This window comes from Ruditapes philippinarum, unplaced genomic scaffold (genome assembly GCF_026571515.1).
Source record: "Ruditapes philippinarum isolate M1 unplaced genomic scaffold, ASM2657151v2 ctg2222_1_1_1_1, whole genome shotgun sequence".
NCBI lineage: Eukaryota > Metazoa > Mollusca > Bivalvia > Venerida > Veneridae > Ruditapes > Ruditapes philippinarum.
Genome location: NW_026863547.1, coordinates 227,946 through 255,748, shown reverse-complemented (window position 1 = coordinate 255,748; position 27,803 = coordinate 227,946). Strand labels below are relative to the sequence as shown.

Sequence of the window (27,803 nt, the reverse complement as noted above, 5' to 3'; positions counted from 1 at the left end):
TACACTCATTCAATATCCTCTATTTATTACATTTTGTGTGTGTTTTATATGCATATAATGATATATATGAAATATTGTATGTGTTGATGTATATTTTCCTGAATAAATCAATACGAATGATGTTATGTACTTCATTAGGTAACGGATTTAAATCCGTGATTTGGTGTAATCATTCCACAGAGCTCAATCCGTAATGTACCGGAAAACGGCGTTTAGCTACACCTTTTGACATTTGGCGGGAAATTTAATGGCGGCCAATACATCGATAATTTTTAATGTTATTTCCTATTTAATCAGAACTGCTTTTAAGCGGTATTATCTTTGTAAATAATTGATTAAGCTCTATTTTCATTTGATAACTATAGATCTAGATCTACATTAATTTATTTTTCTGCGATATTGCTGAAAAACTAATCTATGATTTAGGGTCAAGTTTAACTGGACTTCTGCAAAAAATCTTATCTTGAATAAGTAGTCTAGAAGATGGCGAAGAAAGAATCTGGTATACAGGTAAGATAATTTATATATGAAATCATCGTGCAGCAGTATTTAAAAAGAAACTGATGTCGATTTTACTTACCTTGATTTTTTTTTCATGTTCGTACCCATGTTGTTTCGTATCATTCCCGTTTCGCACCACGATCTTTGAACAAGGTCTTTGAAAATATAAACATTTCTACTATTTATCACTCTTTTGTTTCGTAGTTTGATAACTATATTTACTGGTCGGAGACCATCAACCGGACACTTTTGGAATACTTTTCTGTACAGATTTCATAATTTTTAACATAGAGACCAAAAAATTTGACACAGTTCAGCTAGGTTCTTCTCTTAACTAACAAACTAGTTTGTTTATTTCTGATTGTATTGACACTTATTTCTGAGGCTCGATAAGGAGGGTATCAAAATTACCTAAAATTGTCTACACTACAGTACCATGTGTCCGGACAGATATCAGTGTTAGCGATTTTCCCTAACTTTACTGAGTACCTGGGACTCAGTGCTAAGGCCTAAAAAAAAAAAATTGTTTTGTTAGGGTAACATGCTCTCAAGGAATAGGTAGGGTAGGTCGGATTTTTTTTTTTTTTTTTTTTTTTTTTTTTTTTGAAATTTAGATATGGAAATTTCTGACATCCCTCCCGGGTGGCACAAATACATCCCTTCTATGTTTTCAAAAGACATTTCAGGTGTAACAATCTTAAACTCTCAGCGTTCTTCTGGTGAAGATCACACGCCGTTTTACAAATATTGACGATGTGATCTGCCATTTTGTAACTAAGAGCGGCGTTAAAACCTGTGCCGTACCCAGGGCTCATCCTGGGGGGAAATTTTAGGGAGAAGTGACTTCCTCGTGAAAAATCGGCAGAAGGGAAACATCCCAATGTTTATGCATTAACATGCATGGCTATACAGAATAGAAACACAATCTATTTATCAGCTATTTATAAGCTTTCTCATATATTTTTGATAATAATGTGTAAGAAAACTATGATGAATAAATTAACTTTATATTTTTACTTTCCAGATAAAGTTACATTGGATAATGATTAATAAAATCTGTATATCCTGCTCTGTTTACAGAAATTTCTTTTATGATCTTCTATGTTGTATCGTCATATTTATGTGCATATAATTATGCTTATAAAACAATTTTCAAATATCAAAGAATATGTAAAATATGTACTGCAAACATTTGTGCACATTATATTTGATCACTAAAATTATATACATTCATTTCTTATTGAAAAATTCGACTGAGAAATTATAGAAAATAAATTTCTAATTACCTCCCTTTATTTTCATGAAATGTTAAACTCGGTAATATCTCTATAAATAATGCTTTTTGAAATTTACAATATTAATAAATCTTAATCTGAGCGTCATATTTATGACATTAAAACAAATATGTATATATTGAAACAATAAGAACACTTCTTTCCTGACAAATTTTGTTGTTATATACATGAGCACATGATATACGACCGATATGTCGCATGCCGATCATGATTCGTAGTTTTAGGATGTCGTGCCCACGTGCGTACAAGCTGTGTCAAATTTGGCATTTCTACAAAGATAACAATGCAAAACACTCTCACTGTCTACAACATACCAATCATAAGATTTTTGCGAATTGACTAACAGTTTTGTGATAGCCGTGAAAAACCCATTGGACATATTAAACTCGCAAAATATACCCTAGTCAAAATATTTTAACCTACGGGATTTTTAGATAATTTTTGACATGGTCAAAATCCCAAAGAGCGCAGGGCGTAGCTCTGATCGCGTTGATATTTCGACTAAATATACCCGTTTCGGGCCGATGCTCTCATTATTTATTGTTTAGAGTAGGCGGTCTATCGCTTTGCATACAGGTAGAGGGGTAGTATATAGCGATGCTCTGATTGGATAATGATAATTAGCAGTCGTCATATGGGCGGATACAATCTCTGCTCTTTACATCGGCAAGTAATTACTCTTTGGGAATTAAGATTTTATCGGCGATGTTGACTTCTCTTTGATCAATTGGGAGAGCGAAATGGAAATATACACGGCGAAATTTTCGCCTGAATTGCCCTTCACACTGCTCATTGAGTACCTCAATAATACGGTATTTTCATGGATTTTTTTTTTTTTTTTTTTGGACATGAAAAAAACGGTAGGGTCGGCGCATATTATTAGGTAGGGTCGGGTGACCCGAACAGAACAATTTTTTTTTTTAGGCCTAATAGATCTGTTACGTCCCAATTCAAATGGAACGAGTCCTCAATTACAAAAATGTCAATGTTTGCATAACTTCATAATACAATCAAATTTGTGACTGTTGATGTTCGCGGATACCATTGATAGGTTGGCCCAAAACGAGGCCGAGCACTTGCTCCTAGTCTACGTTTGGGATATAAATCTGCATTGCTAATGAGAAAGGAACAAATGAAAATGAGGTGAAAGTCAAGTTCTTATAATACAATTTATTTAAAGTGAATAGAAAATCATTTTCAAGCAGAGCAAAAAAACTTAAGAGAGAATTGACCAATTATCGGGGAAAAAGTGTTTCGTCCCAGGGACTCAACAGCCCTTTTTTTCTTTCCTCCCTGGCAATTTTAGCGAGTAAATTGATATGTTTACTCAGTAAACGCGAACACTGTGATATGTACATGATGTGATTTAATTCAGATAAAAGCTTGGGTGTTTTGATTTTTGATTTGTAACATGATATACAATATGTCAGCAACAAATGCTGAAGTTTTGGATATTCTATTATTCACTCTGCAAATGATTATAGCTGGTATATGAGGTCAGGCATTGCTTTCTTGACCCCCGAATTTCAACGTCAACATTCTTGGAATAGACATTAAAATATTACCATTTACGGAGGTTGAAATAAGTTTATTTACTTAATTTCAAAAGAAATAATAATAATTGTTGATAAAAAAGTGACTGACAACCACTGAACAAAGAAAATACTAAACTAAGCCATTTTTGGGGCCGTCCGGGTTTGGTGGTTGTCCGGATTTGGTGGTCCCCAACCAGTACATGAAAGTATTTAACACATTTTTTTTATTTTATTCATCATTATAATTTATATATACTGGTTGGGGAGATAACTTCGGCTGGTTGATAAACTCGGCTTTTTATAATTAAATCGAGTTATCGGAATTTTTAATCTAATCAAGCTCACCATCTCATACTTTCGCTGGAATTCGACAATATCTGGAAATTTTGTCAAGTTTGGTAAGATATTTAAAAAATAACACAGACTTTTACCTGTTTGTTTATAAAACATGCCTATAAAATTATAAAAAGTACGGGAATCCCATTGTTGTGCGCATGTGCAGCAGATGCTCATTTTGAGGCCCGCACAGGGGTACTTTTATATATTGACCGACTACAGATAAAGCAGACGACGTTTACGTATACATTTTGTAGATGAAATTCAGACTCACTTTTGTCTTGCTAACTCAGAAAAAAGGCTGATTACACAATTGTAATCTAAGTGGAATCACTGGAATGTATTGAAAGACTGATGTTAAATGCTCCTTTTATATGTTAATGTGTAGGTTGAATACCACTAAATTAATTTATTCTTCACTCTGTTAAGCTAAGCTAAGCAAAAATAAATTTGAATCACTAATTCTTTAACTACATATTTGATATTTCGTTATACGTTAATAAATGATAATGCATGTGTTTTTACGTAACATAGTACGTTGCATATAAATATCGTGTTATCATAGATATTCATTGCTCAACAATTTTGGTAACAAATATTTTTTATTTGACATAAATGAACAGCAAAGAAATAATAAAATGTCTTAACATGTTATTTTACGTTTTAACTTACTCATTTAAGAAGAAAAACAGAGAGTTCGAATTATCTACTCGCGCTCGTTAAAAATATCCTTTTTACGTACCTCTTCCAGGACCTCTCAAAATTACCCGTTATGTTTCTAAATATAACTTTTATGGTGATACCGGAAAATCGAAGAGCTGAAGTTTATTATGGTGCAAGATTCATCAGAATACGTAAACAAATAAATGAAATATGCCCCCAAAACACTGATTTTCGGCCGAGTTTATCTCCCAAACCAGTATAAAACTTAAAAATTGTCCTCATAAATCACATCGAAGTTCCAATACCTGAAATGTGGCTGCATAGACTCAGTAGTTGGGAAGTAGTCATCTCATTATCTTCATTCTTTCTCCCGGCTGTCGAATAAGCCATTAAGGGTGCGTATCTGTTATGATGAAGTCTTGTCAAGAAATGTTGAGAATCGAAACAAATTTCATGTTTGTCCTGCCACGGATTTACATCACAAGGATCGGACACTTTCGTTTATTAAAGTCTCGTCGCGCGCATGAGCGGAATCGCACATCGGATAAAGGTGGACAGAATGAGAGATTGCGGAACACGCGGAGTGCGAAATATGACAGATTTTCACAAGAGTATGTGGTGTTATTGCAGCTTTGTGAAAAATTATACACATATGAATGTATTGATACAGTATTATTTTGTGCCGCTAAAGTATTTATATATAAAAATGTGCCGATAGAACGATGCAACGCTTAATTTAAAAAGTACCTAATTTAAAAAATATTCGCCTATTGTTTAGGTATACTCTCTACAATTTGACGCCCTTTTACTTCAAGCACAAATTATTACCGCGATTCAGATTAAGATAATTCTTTTTTACATGGTTTAATGGGTGCATTGCAAAAAAATGTTTCTTGATTGCTTAAAAACTTTTAAAGAAATTCATGTTTGAAATTTGTCTTTATTTCTGTGAATTATTTCCAAATGATTTGTACATTTTTTATTAGATTACCTGTATATTAGTATAAATATAGTAAATATTCTACTAATTAATGTATTTAATATATCTTCAGATCATTCTAGACAAGTGTTCATATATTGATGAATTCATTAGATTGGCAAGGAAGAAACTTTTATTGGCATACAGAACAGCTGTTTTAAATTATTTTTTTTATTTTGAAACAGATTTTTTTCATAATTATCCTTTACAATTCACGTCAAATGATTTATTTGTCATGTTTATTTTCATTATTTTTCAAAGAAAGGGCTATACAAATTTAGTTGTATATTTTCTATATTTTTCATTTATAAATGTTAATAAAGAAAATAGATTTACATTGTATAATTTATATATAACCTCTTCAGAATTATTTTCTTATCACACATACCATGGACTGTAGTTAAAGACCGCGCACATACAAAATATACATTCAAATTCTATCTGTTTTTGAAGATTGAGTGTTACAATTATCACATGTAACCTGGTATTAATGAAAGTTTAAAAATAAAGTTTTTCAATTATCACTTGTTAACTGGTAATTAACCCCTTCAAAAGTAATTAAACTTCAAAGAAATTTAAGCAATGTTTAAAAAAATAATCAAAAGTTACTTTTATTTCGCATAATACTGACTCAAACTATAAAGATTTTTATTGTTTTTCTAGCGTTACATTAAAAAATATCAAAAATATCTTTCTACAGGCATTCAAATAAAAATAATAATTAAAATATACGAGTGACATTAAAAAGGCCGGAATCGAGACAGCCACACAAGAGTACTTTTAAAACTGTTACAATGATTGTCTACTTCACTGCACCGACTTTTGAAAACAGATTTACAAAAAATAATAATGATATAAATGATGAATGAAATTTAAATATTCTATGAATATGGCAATTATAAAATCTCAGCAATATTTTGTACTAAAAAAAATGAATAAATTTTCTTCACGTGTTGAGCGAATTATAAAGCCCGCAATACATTACCAGTAAAACAATTGTGCGTTAATAAATTTGACAACATAACCCTATAAATTTTAAATATTGCATATTTGATCATCTGTGAATAACTTACATTGGCTTCTTTTTTATTTTGAAATCGAATTTATTATGTTACCATAATAATAAATTTCAAATGCCTGCTTTTATATAAAAAAATGTAAATTTACCGCAGATTTCGTCGAGTTAATTTTTTAATCGTCCTTGCCGACAGATTCACTGTACCTTTAAAAAATAAATAAGATATTTGAATTAAACAAGTATTTTTCTTCAAAATAAACTTTAAATTTCCAAAATCGGATAATAAATGGAAAAGCTATATCGTATGGTATTTTGTAAAGTAGGTATCCATTGCAAACGGGCATTTACGCTTAGCGCCGGTAAATTATCGAACGATGTACCTTTATTGGGTGCACGACAAGATATTTAAGCATTTATATAGAGTTAACTGGGAGTGTTCGATCCCTGTAATATAAATCCGTGGTCCTGCTAATCTTGATATGACATGGCAGAACTTTCTGCCTGGATCTTCCGATACAGCCTCTGGTTTTCATTGGAAGACACAACGTTTCAGCACACAACTTAGGATGTAGTCCTCCCTAGATCTGACAGACATCAGCAAATACACCAATGGCAGCGATTTGTTTACATCTAAATCCTGAACACAATAAATTTGCTGTGGACGCAAAGTTTCAAATAATGTGCATCTTTTGGAAGCTTGTTTTTTTCTAAGTTGAGAGTCCTGTTTGCCAAGAATGTGGTAATAAATACCAAGTTGTGTTCAGGCTATGTCAATCTGATGACAGTAAATGTTTTTGATAATATTTTACATTGTTTTTATCGTTAATGGTTACCGTACACATGAAATAGATTCTTGAAAATTTCCACAAGCTGTGGGACAACCAGGACAATACGGACAATTGATATTGTCGCACCTGGGTGGAATATATTCTAGTAATTTGACCTGCTTTATGACAAATTTCCAATATTGTTCCGAAGTTTTTTAAACATTTAAATACGTTCAGATTCAGAGAAATCATTGTAAATTTACTTTTAAACTACCAATAATACCTTAAGTTAGTATAATTATGATCGTGCATTTTTTTCTGGACAACATGACAGTCCACGATGCTTTTGCAGCAAGCATTAAACTCAGAATATTTTAATCTATAAAATCAAATTTAGTTCTTTGAACAGCATTTAATTTTTTTACAGCTGCCTTCTTTTCAATATAAGACATATCCAAACTCAATGTCTCCTTATAAATACATGTAACTTACTAGTGCATTTGTTGATCAATACATTGTGTGACAAGAATTATTTCCATGTTAGTTATGTTCAAAGCTATCTCACCTAGTTCTGCTGGAAATATGACACCACATGCAACCATTCCTGGCATTACCAGGTGTCACTTTCTACCACAAGTTATTAAAATGACAAGCATACTTACTTCTCTGTTTACACAAAAGAGTTTTGATCTTAAAACAATGAAAGTATTACCATGTTTTCACAAGCAGCTGTTTGATATAAGAAATATGGCACCAAGTCAAAATTTTAAATTGCAACAGTGTCTATTCTAGGAGGGGGGGATGGAGGGATTCACTCATATTTTTGAGAATTCCCCCCTATTTTTCAGAGGCAGGGGGAAATTTTTACATAGAGAATGAAGGAAAAAAATCAACAAATGTAATTAATTCTTAGTTTTCGATAAAAATCCCCCCTATTTTTCGAATCCTAGAATCATGAAGCATATGACTGGTGGCAAATTGGTAAATTAAATGTTGATTTAAAAGTTTCTTTTGTAAAGTAAAATGTTAACCAATTGCTTGGTTATCTTGAGAAAATTTGGTTGTTCAAAGGTCAAGGTCACATTAATTTGTGTATTGTTTGGTAGTTCAAAGGTCAAGGTCACTTTAATTTGTGTTTTGTTTAAACAGTATGTAATAGCCTAATAATGACTAGGGGTAAAACTGTAAAGTTGGTAAGTGTGCCACATGCATAGCTTTAAATTTATTCTGACCTTTAACTTTTCAGTTCTTGGCAAGGTTAGGAAGTAGACCGTCATTAACTGGAATACAACCAAAGATATTCGGAGAGGAAGGTCCACAAGCCAAAGATGTCATTGAACTTTATGGAGGAGAGGGAACTGGTAAGACTTTTTGTCTGTATAACTTTTGATGCCCCAAATGGGAGGCATCATATAATCACACTGTCAGTCCGTCTGTCCGCGTCCAACTGCATTCTTGTTCATTCCTGTCCCGACTATTACTTTGTCATACATTGAGGGATTTTGAAATAACTTGGCACAAATGTCTACCAAATCAAGGTGATATGTCGTGTCCAAGAACCACGTCCCTATCTCAAAGGTCAAGGTCACACTACAGATTTTATAGCCGTTATTCGGTCATATTCCCAATTGAAAATAGTATATTTTTTTTCCCAATTTTGATACAAAAATTCCCAATCGAAAACTTAAATTTTTTTTTTTTAAAAATCAATCTTTGGGGAATGTAAAATTGTGCAAATAGCCGGCGTCTAAACAACCCATGTGTTAGTAGACGCTTGATTTCTCAGTATAAGTTTATCGAGCGTCTAACGATATCGACGACCTTTGAAAGTGAAAGTAGATCAAAATGTATCACAATTCAAAATATTATGTTATAAAACTTAAAAAAAGCACTGATAAAGACAGAAAAATTGATTTAATGTTTAACCTTTTCCCTTATATAAGCGTGTTTCGACGGCTTTTTGCCCCCCCCCCCCCCCCTTTTTGAGGTTCAAACAGTGAAAAAATGTCCTATTTAGACCCCAAACACTGTTTTTCGTTTGAGAAATGTTGTTAAAAAAAGTGACCATTTTTTCGGCGCCGTCCCACATCCAAATAATACATCAGGGGGTTGCCAGAAGTGGGATGTGCCAAGAAAATTTTGGACTTGTGAGAGGCTTAAAATGTCCCCAGGTTGATCATAAGGTAACGTGTAACCAACGCTGAAAAGCCTTTGACTCTATCTCAATCCCTTGAGAAGTTGCAGCACTTTGAAATAAAATTTGATGGAAAAAATCGAGGCAAAAAAGTGATTTTTGGCAATTTTGAGATGTCCCCTCGTTGCCATGATAACAGGAAATTTAAGACTGAGCATGTCGTTACAAAGGCAATGGTCAAGTCAACATTTGTGCCAAGTTTGATTAGTATTGAAGCATTTTTCATAGTTTCATAGCAGTTTGAACTTGTAAGAGGAGGCTTTTCAGTGAAAATGGCCATTTTTCACAATATGCTCATGGGGGAAAGGGTTAAGCAAGCGACACTCTTGAAAAAGAGTTGTACTTCAGAAACGGTAACGGCGAATGAAACTGCAAGTACTAGTGAGAAATTGCCTTCAACTGCGACCGGGAGTTACCACAATGATGTTTCTACTCGGGGGTTTTAAAAGTTCTAGCAACGAGTCTAAGTCAGATACAGTTGTCCCTGTCACTGATCAAAGGTTATTTAGTTCCAACAAATACGAGTTGAAGTATGAATTGTTGTATTATAGTGGTGCAAAAGTTGGGTATTGTTGCAAAATGTGCAAGCTTTTTTCAGCTACAGATGAAAACATCTTCATAAATGGTACAGGGCACCATACAGGTGATACAATAACACAGTTCAAAAATATGAAAACCAGAGACCTACTTTAGTGAACTAAATCCTATTAGACAAGGAATATAATATTATTGCCTCAGGAAACTTGAAAATGTTTTGGTTTTTTTCCCAATTTTGGGCAAAATGCCGCTAAAATTCCCAATCTCAAGGGTATGGGTCATGTTCCGAAAATACTGAAAAAAAACTCTGCACTATTATTTTGAATTTTCACATCCCAATTAGAGTAAATAGGTACACACATTTGTGTCCGGACTGTAACTTTGTCATGCATCAAATTATTTTAAAATAATTTGGCATAAATGTCTTCCGCATCAAGACGATGTGTCGCATCTAATAATCATGTCCCTAACTCAAAGGTCAAGGTCACACTACCATTTTTAAGTTTTACTTTATCACAATAAGAATTTAAAGGTACACACATTTTTGTCTGGACTGTAACTTTGTCATGTATGGAAGGTATTTAGAATAACTTGGCATAAATGTCTACAACATCAAGACGATGTGTCGCGTCTAATAATCACGTCCCTACCTCAAACGTCAAGGTCACACTACAATTTTGAAGTTCACTTTATCACAATTAGTTTTTAGATACACACATTCGTGTCCGGGCTGTAACTTTAACATGTATCCAAGGATTTTAAAATAACTAGGAATAAATGTCTACCACATCAAGACGACATGTTGCTACAAAGACCATTGTCCCTACCTTCAAGGTCAAGGTCACACTTATAGTTTGAAGGTACTCATTCTCTCAAGAAGAGTTTGAAGATACACATTCATTACATTCCCAATACATTACAGTTACCAATACGTTACAGTTACTAATACATTACAGTTACTAATAGGTTACAGTTACAAATACATTACAGTTACTTATACGTTACAGTTACAAATACATTACAGTTACTAATAGGTTACAGTTACTAATACATTACAGTTACTAATAGGTTACAGTTACAAATACATTACAGTTCCTAATATGTTACAGTTCCTAATATGTTACAGTTCCTAATATGTTATAGTTACTAATACGTAACAGTTACTAATATGTTACAGTTACTAATACGTTACAGTTACTAATATGTTACAGTTACTAATATGTTACAGTTACTTATTTTCAGTTACTAATTTACAGTTACTAATTTACAGTTACTAATACATTACAGTTACTAATATGTTACAGTTACTAATACATTACAGTTACTAATAGGTTACAGTTACAAATACATTACAGTTACTTATACGTTACAGTTACTAATACATTACAGTTACTAATAGGTTACAGTTACAAATACATTACAGTTATTAATATGTTACATTTACTAATACATACGTTACAGTTATTCTATTGTTCTCATGGTTTTAACAGAAGTTTTCATGTTTTGTTTTGTAGGTAAGACAGAGTTCCTGGTCCATTTGATTTGTAAATGCATTTTACCCGAGCATTGGAACAATATTCCCTTAAATGGACAGTCAGCTGGGGTCATTTTCATTGATACTGACTACAAGTTTTCAATCTTGCGACTAGTGGCTGTGATGGAAAAATATGTTTTGGATCGAGTAAATGTCAATATGAACGATGCAGTGACTAATTCTGACGGAGTTGAATCTTTGATTAGCGAGTGTTTAAAAAAGTTACATGTATTACGCTGTTCAAGTAGCGAACAGTTAGTTGTCACGTTGCACGATCTGGAAAATTTGATTTGTAACCAATCAAGCGTATCTGTTATAATGATTGACAGTATTTCATCGTTTTATTGGATAGATAAATTAAATGGCGGTGAAAGTACTCAGGCTCAAGAATCCGGTATGAAATATGCGACTGAAATTCTTTCTAAATTGGTTAATACATATAATTTAACAGTTATTGCCACAAAAGCGGCAGTATATAAGAAGAAAGGGCAGAGTGAATGTTTTGATGGTGACGAAAAAGCACATTCAAAACAACTGATTAATCAAGATTTGGAATTATCTCATGCAGAGTTTATGTGCAAACCATGGCAACGACTTGTTAGTCATAGACTGATACTTGTAAAAGATTACAAAGATGGGAACCAGGACCAGTTGTTTGTTATTGGCGGAGACTGTGCACAGGGGAACCAGTCATTTGGAATTTGTGAATCTGGAATAAACTTTTTATGATAATAATTGTTGCATTTTCGTAATTTTCGAAGATGCTATTGTCAATATTGTTACACTGCTGACTGTTTTACTTGTTAGGTCTTTAGCTCTGACTATACAAATATTTTGGACATCAGTCCTTAACATCACAGTAATAATCTTTGTCATTCGTAAACAGATTTTAATTTCATTAATGTTTTGTATAGTGAAATATTTTTACTATTATAGTTGTTAATATTTATGAGTGCACTTAAAATGTGGGTAGCAATTTGTGTGTGCTTGAATGTTCTGTCCTTGTGTATGTATACCATCAATACTCGCGGCCTGTATGGCTGGGTAGTTTAGCACCTTGTCGTCAAAACACTTGCTCCTTACTGCAGTGGGTACAAATTACAGCCAGGGACTTTGAATTCTTTCATGTTAGGAAGCTATACAGCTAGCTTACGCAAAATTGATGGTTCTACTCAGGTGTGAGTTTTGCTTGAAATAATACTTTTTTTCTAAAGGTAATTTAGCAATGGTTTATGTATTTTTGAAGCGACATTTCCCCCTCTGTTTATTTAAAAAGGTCAAGGTCACAGTAACACATAATGTATAATCCATGTCTGATTGATAATATGTGGTAGAAACATTGCCCAAGACCAGTAGATAACTCCTATTAATATTTAGGTCAAAGGTCACAGTGACAGTGTAAAATCTTTGTGCAATCAGTAATTTGAAAAGTAGTAAGGCTACGTTTTGATAGAGACATTACCTAGGGCCAGTAGATAACCCATATAAATTTTGAGGTCAATAGGTCATGGTCACAGTAACTTTTGATGTAAAATCCTTGTTAAATGACTAACTTGAGTCTCCGTTTCAGTCATTATATAGGTTGTGAACCTTGTTAGTTAAAATACTATTATCATATATATTATTTACAATTATTATATGATCTAAATATAGCTGCAATCTCGTTGGTCCAGAACTTTTTATAGAATTAAATTCACTGGGTGTAGTGTCATATTCACTGATTTCCAGTCTTAAAATAAATTGAGACTCGTATTCAATGACCATACATCGTAGACTGTTAATTATGCGTGCTTATTAAAAAATAATTGTTGTGTTTTGTTCTTTAAGGTATATTTCTCGATTAAAATATCATTACCTTACTATTATAGTTAAAAGTTACACCGCAATGATAAGTATAAACTTGAATTACTTTAGTAAGCGCAGTTGTTGCATGCCTTACATGTCTTTTTTCCTGCCCTTCAACAAAACAGGCAAAAGTTGTACATGTGTAAGGTTGTAATTTTTGTGATTTTTTTAATTCTTATAGCCTATTCATATAATAAAAAATAATTGACTAGTGTGCCATTGAATATGATGTGATATTCACCCGCAGAAAGTCATATTGACCTCGGATATCGCCTCGGTCAATATGTCATCTGCCAGTGAATATCATATCATATTCAATGGCACACTAGTCAATAATTGTATAATATAACACTTTTCCTTTATGGAATATATAATATATATACATTATGTCATAAGGTCAAGATTATAGTGATAGTGAGGGATTCTTAATGTAAAATTATTGTTTAATATAACTAGAGTTTCATCAGGCAAATGAATTGTGGGAATCTGAACACATTTCCAGTTTTACTTTTGTCTTTGTTACTAAAGATATCTTATAAGAAAAAGTTTTTCCTTGTCATCATTTACATCATATATAACAAGGTATATAACTCTAGCATCTTTACATGTATATCAAGAGTTATTCCCTCTGAACTTAGAATTAGTGCTGAGGCAAGTATCCGAGTACTCAGATAATCACAAATCAAAATGAAAAATTGAGTATGAATATTCGTCAGTCCAGAGATCGTGGATCGCGATCTTATTTATTTATATACATTCACTGTTTCTCACACTTTTAAAAGTCAAACAAAAATACAATATCAGTATGAATTATGCGACGTTTACCTAAATACAATTTGCTGATTAAAGACAGGAAATAAACAAACAAGTACGATGGTGCTGAGCTAGGAAGTCTTTAGTTTCAAAAAAAGAATAACTTTATCTTTATTGAGCAGTATGTTTTTACATGAAAATAAATGAATATTTTCAGTTGCTGAATAAAGATTTATGATAACGTGACATGTATCAAAGACTGTTCTAAAATTTGCAAAACTCATCAGCGTGACATCAAACATCCTGTCTGCAACAATGGCTGAAAAGGAGTTGTGCCGAGAATTGGAAATACTTGGTATTTCAATTGAAAATGAGAAAATTTGCATAATGTTGAATGTTTAGTTTTGTTTAAAGAAAAATAAACATGTTTTCAGAACTAATGTTCATGCTTTTATGGGTCTCTTGATGAAAGATTCTGGGTTGATTTGTGAATCGTAAGTGGATTGTTACTTGTCCAACGATCCACACCCCTACTTGTTCACTGTGAATCACATTTTTAGCTCACCAGTGAGCACAAAATGATCACATGTAATTATATTTTTTGTGCTCTGAACTGGTAAGGCAGGGAAAGTGAGAGGGGGGACAAGAAACAGAAGTTGTGGCCTTGTGGTAAAGGTGTCTGCCTCTCAACCAAGGGATCATGGGTTTGAGCCCTACTCAGGTCACAATCAGGATTCCTCATATGACACCAGTACTGTTTTAAGTTCCAGGAAACAGACTCAAAAATGGTTAAAATAAGTTGCAAAAACTTGTTTCGCAACTGAACTAAAATAAATATATATATGTATAATTAAGCTAAATTTTAAAAAAAAACGACTAGAAATGGAACTATTTTGGCATAAGGAATGTAGGATAAAAAGAGACTATTCTACAATAATATGTTTATTGTACATTTATAACACATTTTCTCTCAACAAGTAACAGATAACAGGCAATTCAACAGTAACAAATATAATATACTACAAAAAAAACATGAAATTTACCAGTTTTCATAATTATAGTACCAGAGTACTGATGAATTCATAATATTGAGCCGCATCATGACAAAACCAACATAATGAGTTTGCGACCAGCATGGATCCAGACCAGCCTGCGCATCCGCGCAGTCTGATCAGGCTCCATGCTGTTCGCTTATAAACCCTACAAGTAGAGAAACTGATAGCGAACAGCATGGATCCTGATCAGACTGCGCGGATGCGCAGGCTGGTGTGGATCACTGCTGGTCGCAAACCCATTATTTTGGTTTTGTCGTGACGCGGCTCATGTGACTCAGTTTTAAAGTTGTGACATGAGGATGTTGCTCTATATGTGAAACAGTTTTCTAACATTGTAATTGTTATTTATAAATATATGTAATAATATAATATATGTTAATATATATTATAATGCGAGACAGTTTGTCATTTAGAAATATACTTATTTTTATGCAAGTGATTTTTTTTTTCTTTCTTTTTTTTTATTCAAAAATACACTTTAATATGTGAAACAGTATTTAAAAAAAATGTATTAAAAAAAAAATTTAATTATAGAAACACACATTAATGTATAAAACAATTTCTTTATTCAGAAATACACTAGTTGTTGTAATAATGTGAAACAATTTTTGTTATTCAAATATACGTGTATATCTGCAACCGTTTTTTTATCATTAAAAAAAAATTTGTAATTTGTAAAACAGTTTGTCAACATTCAGAAATACACATTGATATATGAAACAGTTTCAGGTATAGTCACATTTATATAATTTATTACACGGTTCTCAACATTCAGAATTACATTTTAATGCCCCTTGATAACCTCCAATATTCTGTCACAACATTTCTCATATATAACCATAAAATTAAACCAAAATGTACATTATCATAGAATAAAACTATCTCAACATGTCCAAAGACCATGTACCACAAATTTTGTTATGTTATTATATCATAAAATTTAATAATGTAGTATTGTTATCATTTAATATTGTTTAATTTAAATTATATTCAATTCAAAAAGCATTATTTGTAAAAATATTACCAAATTAAGCATTTCATGTAAATAAAGGGAGGTAATTAGAAATTTAATTTCACTGTTTTAAATAAAATTGTAAATATTTATGTTAATTATTTACTTTAAATGCCAATTCGAAGTATATAAAAAGTTTGGAATGTAGTTCAGATACATGTTCAAATACAAATTATTGTGTAAAAATATATTAATGTTTATCTCTTAAAACATTCTTTTATTTTTAACATACATGTATAAATAAATATATATATAATAAATATATTAAAACTATATCAGCAATCACATGGAACTTTTAACATTTATCACAACTTGCTATATTCGCTATCAATAACCGTATCCCAAAAATATATTTCTACCCTTAGAGCAAAATCAACTACACTGGCCCAAACATGATAAGAATTACTGACATGACATGTATAACTGTATACATCAACATCATCCTTAAATCCTGAACTTGCCAAATTTCTTAAGTAGGACTTGTCCAGCCTTAACTTTAACTGCCTCCGTGGTTGAGGGGTTAGAGTCAATGACTTCTAATCCAGTTACCTCTCTGGCGTAGGTTCGATCCTACGGAGATGCTTTGGTAGTTTAGCGCGGAGGAAGGTAGTCTAGTGCTGGTGTTCCTCTCCAGAAAGGATGGTTAGGAAACTACCGCCTATATGACTGAAATACTGTCGAAAAAAGGCGTTAAATGAAACAAACAAACAAACAAACAGCATCAACTTGAAGAACTGTCCCATTATCGAATTTGGGGTATCAAGAATGATGAAAATATTGAAAGCTACGCCAACAGTATAAGAGCTTGGCTTAACTGACTACATGGATGTGCCGGCTGACCTGGTTAATTGCCATTGGCAAAGTTTACAGTGCCTGGTTTAATAGTGTCCACAAAGTTTAATCACCTTCGGTACTTAGCAGAGTATGGATTAATTAATATATTAAACTTTACTAGTAAAAAATCCAACAATAATTATATAAATATGCATTCAGGAATGGTGCCCACAATCAAAATGTTTTTCTCAATTTTACCATCCCAGTATATATTGGCTGGCATGTAATAACAAACTATTATTTTGTTTTGGCCACAATGACAAAAAAAAATATTATATATATTTATATTTCTCCAGTGGTTCATATTGACCATATAATTTCTCACCAACATTTATCTTATAGAAAAATAATTAGAAGATATACAAACAGAATACTTAAATTATTGCTCATCAGTATACAAAAATACAGAATTTGTAAGAAATTCGAGGACTTAATTCATATGTACATAACTATGGGGTTTTTTTTTGCAGTCAAATTTAAAAATAGACAAGTATGTATTATTGTAAAGGGCCATAATATTTATCATTTATAAAAAAGTTTTATTATACATATAAAACATAGTGATTTATAAATTACATATAATATGAAAATATTTGATAATATATTACATACATGATATTTTATATGTGTAATATTGTAGTTATAAAATATGGATTTATTACACTGAAAGACAGTTTAACAACAGTAATTATTAAATCATAAGCGTTGTGATAAAAATGACTTTTGGCTGCTGGTGATTTTACCATGTGCATGTATACAGACAGGCTGCTGGTGATTTTCCAATGTACATGTTTACTGACAGGCTGCTGGTGATTTTCCCATGTACATTTATACATCCAGGCTGCTGGTGATTTTCCCATGTACATTGTATACAGACAGGCTGCTGGTGATTTTCCCATGATTATGAACAGCAGAAATATATAGTGATAGATTGCTGGTTAAAAAGAAGTGCAACGAGTAAGATAGGCACATACCCCTTCGCCACTAGGCAACTGCTTCATCTATGCTATAAACTTAAACAATGAATTATGTAATTACTAGGCCAGTAGGGGCACCTTGGCTTAAGAAAGAAGTGTGTCTAGGGATGTGTAATTACTAGAGGCACCTTGGTTTTAAGAATGTAGTGTGTCAAGGGCTGTGTAATTACTAGAGGCACCATGGTTTAAGAAATTTGTGTGTCTAGGGCTGTGTAATTACTAGAGGCACCTTGGTTTTAAGAATGTAGTGTGTCTAGGGCTGTGTAATTACTAGAGGCGCCTTGGTTTAAGAAATTTGTGTGTCTAGGGCTGTGTAATTACTAGAGGCACCTTGGTTTTAAGAATGAAGTGTGTCTAGGGCTGTGTAATTACTAGGGGCGCCTTGGTTTAAGAAATTTGTGTGTCTAGGGCTGTGTAATTACTAGAGGCCCTTGGTTTTAAGAATGTGGTGAGTCTATAGCTGTGTAATTACTAGGGGCGCCTTGGTTTAAGAACGAAGAGTGTCTAGGGCTGTGTAATAAGTAGGGGCGCCTTGGTTTAAGAATGTAATGTGTCTTAGAGCTTTGTAATTACTAGGGGCGCCTTGGTTTAAGAATGTAGTGTGTCTAGTTATGTGTAATTACTAGAGGCCCCTTGGTTTAAGAAATTTTGTAATGTGTCTAGGGCTGTGTAATTACTAGGGGCGCCTTGGTTTAAGAAATTTTGTAATGTGTCTAGGGCTGTGTAATTACTAGGGGCGCCTTGGTTTAAAAATGTATTGTGTCTAGGGCTGTGTAATTAGTAGGGGCACCTTGGTTTAAGAGTGTAATGTGTCTAGAGCTGTGTAATTACTAGTGGCACCTTGGTTTAAGAATGTAGTCTGTCTAGGGCTGTGTAATTACTAGGGTTGCCTTGGTTTAAGAATGTAATGTGTCTAGGGCTGTGTAATTAGTAGGGGCACCTTGGTTTAAGAGTGTAATGTGTCTAGAGCTGTGTAATTATTAGGTGCACCTTGGTTTAAGAATGTAGTGTATCTAGTTATGTGTAATTAACAGGGGCACTTTGTTAAGACCAGTCACCATTATCACATGACTTTAAGTCGCAAGGCGATAAATTATACATGATTTTTAAAAACATAAAAACATATGCACATACAAATAAATAAAAACAAAACTCTTGAGAAAAAGCATTAAAAAAGACTACAAAATTTTCATAAAGAAGTAGAAACATAGATAATGTGAAAAAACTAGTTGAAACCTGATCTCAGTCTCTTTGGTATATATAAGTTAAGGCCAAGGAAATCATTAATTTTTCTTCGGATCATAAATTTAATCTGGGCCTGCTAGTAGTTACATTACTGCAGCTACTCTAAAAGAAATTTATTCTTTTAATGCAAGATAAATGAACCAATACTAAAAATAATAGTATTATAAAAGCATGACTCCGTAAAATAAGAGAATCATGATTAATTTTAAGTACATGAAAATAACTGTGTAAAAGTATAGAATCATATGGTTAAAAAAGAACAAAGCTCTCAAGTAAAAAAATGAACTGTGAATTTGTAAAATTACAGATCCACAATGAAGTAGAGTCCCACACAACTTGGTAAAATTACAGATCTGTGACTTTAGCAAAAATTACAGATCCATGACTAGTAAACTTACAAATCCATGACTTTAGTAAAATTACAGATCCATGACTTTAGTAAAATTACAGATCCATGACTTTTGCAAATAACAGATCTATGGCTACAGCAAAAATTACAGATCCATTACTAGTAAAATTACAAATCCATGACTTTGGTAAAATTACAAAACCATTACTTCAGTGAAATTACAGATCAATGACTGCTGTAAAAACAGATCCATGGTTTAGTAATATTGAATCCTTGACTTTTGCAAATTACAGATCCATTGCTATAGGGAAAAAATTATATCAGATCCATTACAGGAGTAAAATTACAGATCCATGACTTAGCAAAATTACAGATTCATAAGTACAATTACAGATACATTACTGAGTAAAATCACAGATCCACAATGTAGTAAAATTACAGATCCAAGACATAGAAAAATTACAGATCCATTTCTTTAAAAATATATTAGGAAAGTTACTGGACAACTTGTGCAGTGAAATGTAAGAAAAATAAAACAATATGAAGACAGAAATGCACAGAAACATAATGAATGACCATGCATAAACATTATGAAAAATTTACAGCCCAACATCAAGTGTTATAAGTGGAAACATTATTTGGCCAGATGTCAATATACAAGTGATTGTCTTTGATAATGGAAGCACTTTTGTCACTTAAATTACACCATAGTTTTATATTTCAATTGACACACTTTTGTCACTTATAAAACACCATACTTTTATATTTCAATTAATAAAACAATACTATACTTTTATTTTTCCAGTAAACACATTTAGTTTTTAACACAATATATATTCTAAGTGTTACGTGCAATATGTGTGTTTAAATAAGAAAATTTTTATCAACTAAGAATTTTTTTATTTCTATTTCAATTAATCTATGTTCTTACCAAATGTGTGCACACAAACTTTTCTACAATAAGTATATTTAGTAATTACATTTGTCATAATTATGTATAACATGTATACAATTCTACATTTTATATAACCCAATATTGTAATCTCGTATAACACTAAATTGTATTGCAAAATTGTGTTAATATGTACACAGAATACTTACTGGTTCGATACATATAAATTTACACATATCACCTTACATATAAACATATATATGTTACCATATGTCACTAACCTATATTCACTATAAATTAATACATAATACATATGTTTTCCTGAAAATTGACTTATAAACAAATGACATCTATAACTGAAATCTTTTATGCAATATACTCTACTTGAAAATGATAAATAATGTGTGTTTTGTATAATCATCATTCCCCACATGTATATCTAATACTGTACACATACACAGTACTTCAATATATTAAAATTACATGTGTTAACTTTTATGCAATACTCTACTCTAAAATTTTCAATACTGTGTGTAGATACATTAAATTATATACCACACATGTAATCAGTGGTATATTACGTATAACATATAACTGTATTGCTTATTTACAGTTATCTTGTTCACAAATTTACACTTCTTAAATACATATTAAAATTACACATGTTAACTTTATGAAACACTTCATCAACGTACATATTAAATTACACGTGTAAACTTTATGAAACACTTCATCAACATACATTGAATAAGATGTATTATCCTGCATATAAAAAAGTGTTACCAAGTACACAGACACTAGATATACATGTATACATTGTTTAATAACATATATTGCATGTGATTACGTGCAAATAGACATATGATAATATAACATGTTATGTTGCATGCAATACTCTCTCATTTGTAAAACACATGTGCATGTTAGCGTGTAAATATTCATACTACACAAGTTACATTGTACACATAAGACTACAATGTACTACAAATAAAAAATCAATATTTAACATGTGTTATATAAGTGTACATAATGCTTCTTCAAAATTTATTGCATGTAGTCTTACACATTTTAGGCTCAAAGTCTTGTGCAAGAAATCCAATTTATGCATAACGAAGGTAACTCATTTCATAAAGTTTTAAAACAATGTGCATTTTTCTAGCCATAAATTACTTACAGTCTTGAATAAATGATGAATTATTTACATATTCAATACTATCGTACATCTATAATAATTTAATGTAGTTCTACACAGTGTCCCTCCACTTTAAGTCCTTATTTTATCTAAAAGAAATAAAATTGTTTATATACCTATAGAGCTTCAGTTCTTCTAAGAAAGGTTAAAAATGTCACACTATTATAACAGAACGTTACCTAGGCATAGTCATACGGTGTCTAAATGGTCTCCTAAATTATTATACAGCAAGCTGACTAGAAATACAAGTACACAATCCCTCACGCCTCCTAACGCAGTCACAGTTTACTTTCCTTTTTCCAGGTGGACAAGGGAATGCACAATAAAATCTGTATGTTTGTCTTTGTGCAGTTATAATTAGCGATTGACACATTGAGACACTGATGCCATAGATACATCAACGATTTAATCCCTGTGGCCGCGACTGCCGCCACTACAGTGACTAGAAGTATTACTAGACATACGACGCCGCATATAGCTCGGTAATATTGTCATGTTCGTCTTCGGACATAGCTCAAGTACCGGCTCATTTGTCCACAGTTGCTGAAAAAAAAAGAAGAAAAAATCTATAAAATATGAGCCAAGTCACGGCAAAAACAACATAGTGCGTTTGCAACCAGCATGGATCCAGACCAGCCTGTGCATCCGCGCAGTCTGATCAGGATCCATGCTGTTCGCTTACCAACCCTAATTACAAGAAGAGAAACTGATAGCGAACAGCATGGATTTTGATCAGACTGCTGGTCGCAAACGCACTTTGTTGGTATTGTCATTTCCCTGCTCAAATATTTTACATCCCTCGGGTCAAAAAGCTTAATTTACATTGAAATAAATATTACAATGTTTCATTCTTAAAAAGATGCCACAACGGGACTGTTTTTTTGTTGTTTTCTTCTGATTTTTGTATAATTGCAATTTTGATGTTGGTCCAAACCGAGTTAATTTTCTCCATATTTTTTAAGAATAATCATTAAAATGACCCAAGTATGAATAGGTGTATAATATGAACTCTATTCAGGGCAAGAATCGCACTAAGTAAAATTCCATTTGCAATTTATTCTGATTATATTCTTTATTATCTTTTGCACATTTTTTCCATTTTATAATGCTCAGTTGATCTATATCAGGTTTTGAAATTTTATATTTTTAGGCTCTTTGACCTAATTAAAACTCCTCTTAAGTAAGTCTAATTATTTCCATATAGAGTGAAAATATAAATAATGTTTGTTCATAAAACTTAAATCACCTTACTAAATTTTCTTTCTATTTCTCATAAAAAATAAAAGCCATTTCCTTTAAAGGCCCATTATGCCCAAGAAATCTTTTCATGTTAATGTTGTTATTCTTTTAAAGTTTCAATGGAAATGCATTTCTACAATGGAAACGACGAATTCGATTGGCTTTTTTTGTATTTGGGTTTTCATGTTTATTTTTTTTTTCTAATAGTTTTTGGGCATATTTTGGCTTCAACCCACCTTACCATCTTTCCTTAATAACCGATAATCGAGCCAGCGACCCCTAGATTACTAATTTGATCCTATCTACCTATTGAGCTAAGTGGGCCGACACAGATGTTAAAATACATATGTTTAGTATATGTCTCTGGCAGACACAAGAAACTTAGAATCAGAGGTCTTTTTACCTCATTTTCAAGTTTTTTCCATTTCAGGACGGCCTCATCATCTCCAAATGACCCTGAGAAACTCAAGATGATTGGCTCCTGATTACACCTGAAATATTCAAATTATGTACATCTATAAATATACCACACACATCATTCAGTTAATATAGCACCTGAATTTAATGATACGTAAATTGAATACAATAAAGTCCTAATTGCACCGGAATTGAACAATAAGTAAATTGAATAAGATATGGTCCTAATTACACCTGAATATAATTATTCGTAAATTGAATACAATAAATTAAGGTCCTAACTGCACCGGAATTAAACAATAAGTAAATTGAATACAATTAGGTCCTAATTGCACTTGAATTAAACATTTAGTTAATTTAATACAATAAGATCCTAACTGCACCTAAATTAAACAATTAGTAAAAATTTGAATACAATTAAGTCGTTAGATTACACCTGAATTAAACAATTAGTACAATTGAAAACAATAAGGTCTTACTTGAAACTGATATATTCAAATCACCTAAAATGCTACATGATTCAGTTAAAATTACAGGTAAGGTAAAAGTGTACTTACACTGTGGATAGAAGACATTTAACAGGTAAAGTAAAAGTGTACTTACACTGTGGATAGAAGACATTTAACAGGTAAAGTAAAAGTGTACTTACACTGTGGATAGAAGACATTTAACAGGTAAAGTAAAAGTGTACTTACACTGTGGATAGAAGACATTTAACAGGTAAAGTAAAAGTGTACTTACACTGTGGATAGAAGACATTTAACAGGTTTATCTGATATTTTCATCTTGGCCTCCAAGTTGAGATCAACATTATACAACAGATCATTATCACTCCCTGTATAGATACAATGATACACAAAATGAAAACATAACTTATAATGCCAAGATTGACTGTTTCAAGTCATTGATATACAGAGGATATTGAATGAGTGTAGGTTTAATACTCAATTTATTGAACCAGTTGAATAAAATTATATTATGCGAGACTTTGGCGGAAATACTGAAGCTGACATGACATTGTGTGGAAATAAATGCCGAAAACTAGTATTATATGAAAGTATATATATAGATCTGCACTTGTATTAGGTAATACAAAAAGCGTTTTTGTTCTCATCAATAGGGGAGACTGGGGCACTCTGGGACAAAAATCATATTTTTCAATCTCCTACTTAACATATCTTAAGGATTGATGCTCTCTTTCGTGGATGAAAAGGACAATATGTGCTGGATGTAACAGATAACTAACTGAACCTAAAATAATTAGGTTGACTTGGAGATATACATTAGAATACGGTCATTAAAATGTCCCAGAGTACCCCGAGCTAGGGGAACTGTGGGACACCATATATGGTACAGTGGGACATGTTTGAGTACGTAGGACAACATGTATAATTTCATTGAAACTAAAATATTACTGGAATTGAAAATCTGCGGTTGTTTCAAAAATCTAGATGTTCCAGTGCATGTTCAATGTGGAATTCTGCTTAAGCCGGTGGGGGCGGGGGAGGGGGCGGTTAATTGCACTTTCCATTACTGTTTATGAACAGATTTGAAATCAAACTGAGCCTGCAACATTTTCAATTTTGCTGTTTTGGGCTTTCTGTAGGAATTCTATTGAAATTTCTCTATTTTTATTTTAATTTTGATAGGTGCGTATAGTCACACTTGTTTTGTCCAAGCATGAATCATTGCCATATTAATGAATGACAAAGTTAGGAAAATATAATCTTAATTCATTCATTTGACGTTCATTGTCATTTAAAGGTCAAGAACATATCTAAATTATTCCATATGTTTCTTTGATCACAAGTGTTGTTTTGTCCACACATGAATCAAATTCTTCCATAATGACAAAATATGACAATCAAAATTCAATAATTTGGCCATGACGGTCAATGTCATTCAAAGGTCAAGGTCAGTTCATCCTTTCAAAAGTTCTTGTCCAAAATTTTGTTTTGCCAAAACATGAAGATAATTCATTTATTAATTACCAAGTTACAATCAATTATGGCAAAAATCAGTGAAAGTGCAATAATCTAACGGTCAAGGTCATAAAAGATCAAAGGTCAATTTGAGTTTGATACGCATGAAAGTCTAATCCAAAAGAATGTTGTCCCAGAGTACCCCAACCACCCCCCACCATTTTTATGTGACAATAATTTAAAAAGACAACCAAACCAAGATTTATTTCAAATCAGAAAATAAAGGCAATGTTAAGCATATTATCATTTACTAATATGATACAAATAAGTATTCAATGTAGAAGAATTTGAAAGCTATATAGGACTTTTCTAGAATTTCACTTTGAAAGGTAAAAAGTGCATTGTACTCGCCAGACTGATTTTTACTCAATTTGCTGCTATGAAACTTTTGAAAGGAAAAAAGCTTGACAAGATCAATCATCTGCATAAATCAGTTTTAAATCAAAGAACAAAAGCTATCAAAAAAACCCATTGTCCCGCAGTGCCCCATGTCCCAGAGTACCCCAGTCTCCCCTATCAGAGAAACACAGCGTCTACTCAAGAACGGTAGTCAGGTTGTTCTTATAGCAAATGATCTAGAAAGCAAAACCTATCATGGATATATTTATGAGACTTAGAATACATGTATATCCCCTAAGCAGCCGTATGCTAAAATATAGCCGTCGGATATATATTGAGAAGAAAAAAAGGAATTTGAAACACTTACATACTTTTATTATCATGTAAAAAAACAACATTGCACATACAAATTGTATTAATTATTTTAAAATTGGTTATAATGTATCCAATATCAAACTTGATCAATCACATTTTGAACAATATTGTTATAGGATATAATTTTGTAGATATAATTTTATATAATGTATAAATTATCATGTTATAAAATGTATGCGGCATCATGAATTCATGACGCATCTGAGATTCGTGAATAACTAAAATTAAAACATTGCGACTGATACTGAATTTTCCGTAAATTAATCAGCTTAATTGACAAAGAAATATTATTTTGCCTTAATAATATTAGTAAATAAATATGCCAGAATGGCAAGTAAAAAAATCCATCATGGCAAGTGAAAATATCTGCATCATAGGCAAGCAAATAAATCTGCATTAAAGCCAAGCAAGTAAGTAAATCTGCCATAATGTCAAGTAAGTATATTCTGCTATAATGTCAAGTAAGTAAATTCTGCTATAATGGCAAGTAAATATTATCTGCTTTAAAGGCAATCAGATGAACCAACCATAATGGCAAGTCACTATGTAAATCTACTATATAATGGCAAGTAAGGTAACTAACCCATAGACGCAGTACTTGGACTATGACTCAGTCTACCTCTATGTACAGGCATTGGTCGGAGGAACTTGGAGTCGTCAACGTGAGATGGTGTAGAAATGTTCTCGTAACTTGACCAGAGGGAGCTTGGCTTGCTGCTCATGCTAGGTGTGCGTAGAAAATCGGCAAGGCGTTGATCTGTAGTGCTAAAAGAAACATCAACCAATGAGCTTTAATTAATGAATAAAAACATGAGCCGGGCTGAAATATTCTCAGTGCTTGATAGTATGTTAGCCAGAAAAACTAAGAAAAGAATTTCACAAAAGGGGAATAATTCAGTATTAATTTACACAAGCAAGAGAATTTGCTTCTGCCTTGTCACACATGTGTATGTAATCTAACCTTTACAGTGAGATTATGCTCATTTTGTTGCTGTCAACATGAAAATCTATAAGTCATATATTTCAAGAGATTGACTACATTTGAGCCGCGTCACGACAAAACCTACATAATGGGTTTGCGCCCAGCATGGATCCTGACCAGCCTGCGCATCAGCGCAGTCTGATCAGGATCCATGCTATTCGCTTACCAACTCTATTACAAGTAGGGAAACTGATAGCAAACAGCATGGATCCTGATCAGACTGCGCGGATGCTCAGGTTGGTCTGGATCCATGCTGGTCGCAAACGCACTATGTTGGTTTTGACGTGACCGGCTCATTTGTATTATAATGGTGTTTGACAAATAACTGATAAAATGCTTAATATAGAATACAAATACCTAAACAATGAAAAGACTGCCCCACTCGTTTTTGAAATTGAACATAACCATTTCATTTCTAATATATATATAGCAATGTCCCCCGGTCATACAGATTATTGTTTATTTTTGCATAGTATAAAATATAAAATTGAACACAATTATGGCAAAATGTAAAAGTATTTTAACTTTTACTGTGCACCCACCATTGATAAATGGATGAGCACAATGTCACTTTAAGTTAATTTTTTTAATTAAAAGGACTATACAGATTGTCTATCTTCTTTCACATAAATTATGGACATGTATATATATAATTTCAAGTTAAGCTGCATATTGCTTCCACAGTTATTCCAGAACAATGAAATTTCCTAGTTAAAATGGGTCTTATTTATGTCATATTAAAAAACAGAGTTATCCATATTGACATATGGAACTGCACTGAGATGTAATTATTCATTAATTTTGTAAGTTTAAAGTTCAAATCAATACCCGTTCCAGAGATGTTTAATAATGGGATATATTTTAAGTTAAAAGGGGGCATAATTATGTCAAATTACTGTTCAGAGTTATCAAACTTGACACATCCAATTGCATTGTGATATTGCATTGATATTTCA

The 27,803-nt window shown here is 32.3% G+C and overlaps 2 protein-coding genes across 2 annotated transcripts in view; one reads left to right on the top strand and one right to left on the bottom strand.

The window, feature by feature from the left end:
• Positions 1-434: 434 nt before the first annotated feature.
• LOC132722447 (DNA repair protein XRCC2-like) lies at positions 435-12,552 on the top strand. The gene is made up of 3 exons (XM_060706955.1): positions 435-510; positions 8,341-8,455; positions 11,340-12,552. The coding sequence occupies exons 1-3, from the start codon at positions 484-486 to the stop codon at positions 12,086-12,088; spliced, it is 891 nt and encodes a 296-aa protein (XP_060562938.1). The 5' UTR covers positions 435-483; the 3' UTR covers positions 12,089-12,552.
• Positions 12,553-26,443: 13,891 nt separating this feature from the next.
• The window catches only part of LOC132722444 (uncharacterized), a 124,368-nt gene continuing 123,008 nt past the window's right edge, over positions 26,444-27,803 (bottom strand). The window contains exon 30 of the mRNA XM_060706954.1: positions 26,444-26,630. Coding sequence (XP_060562937.1) covers positions 26,444-26,630 — 187 coding nt within the window. The remainder of the gene's footprint in view (positions 26,631-27,803) is intronic.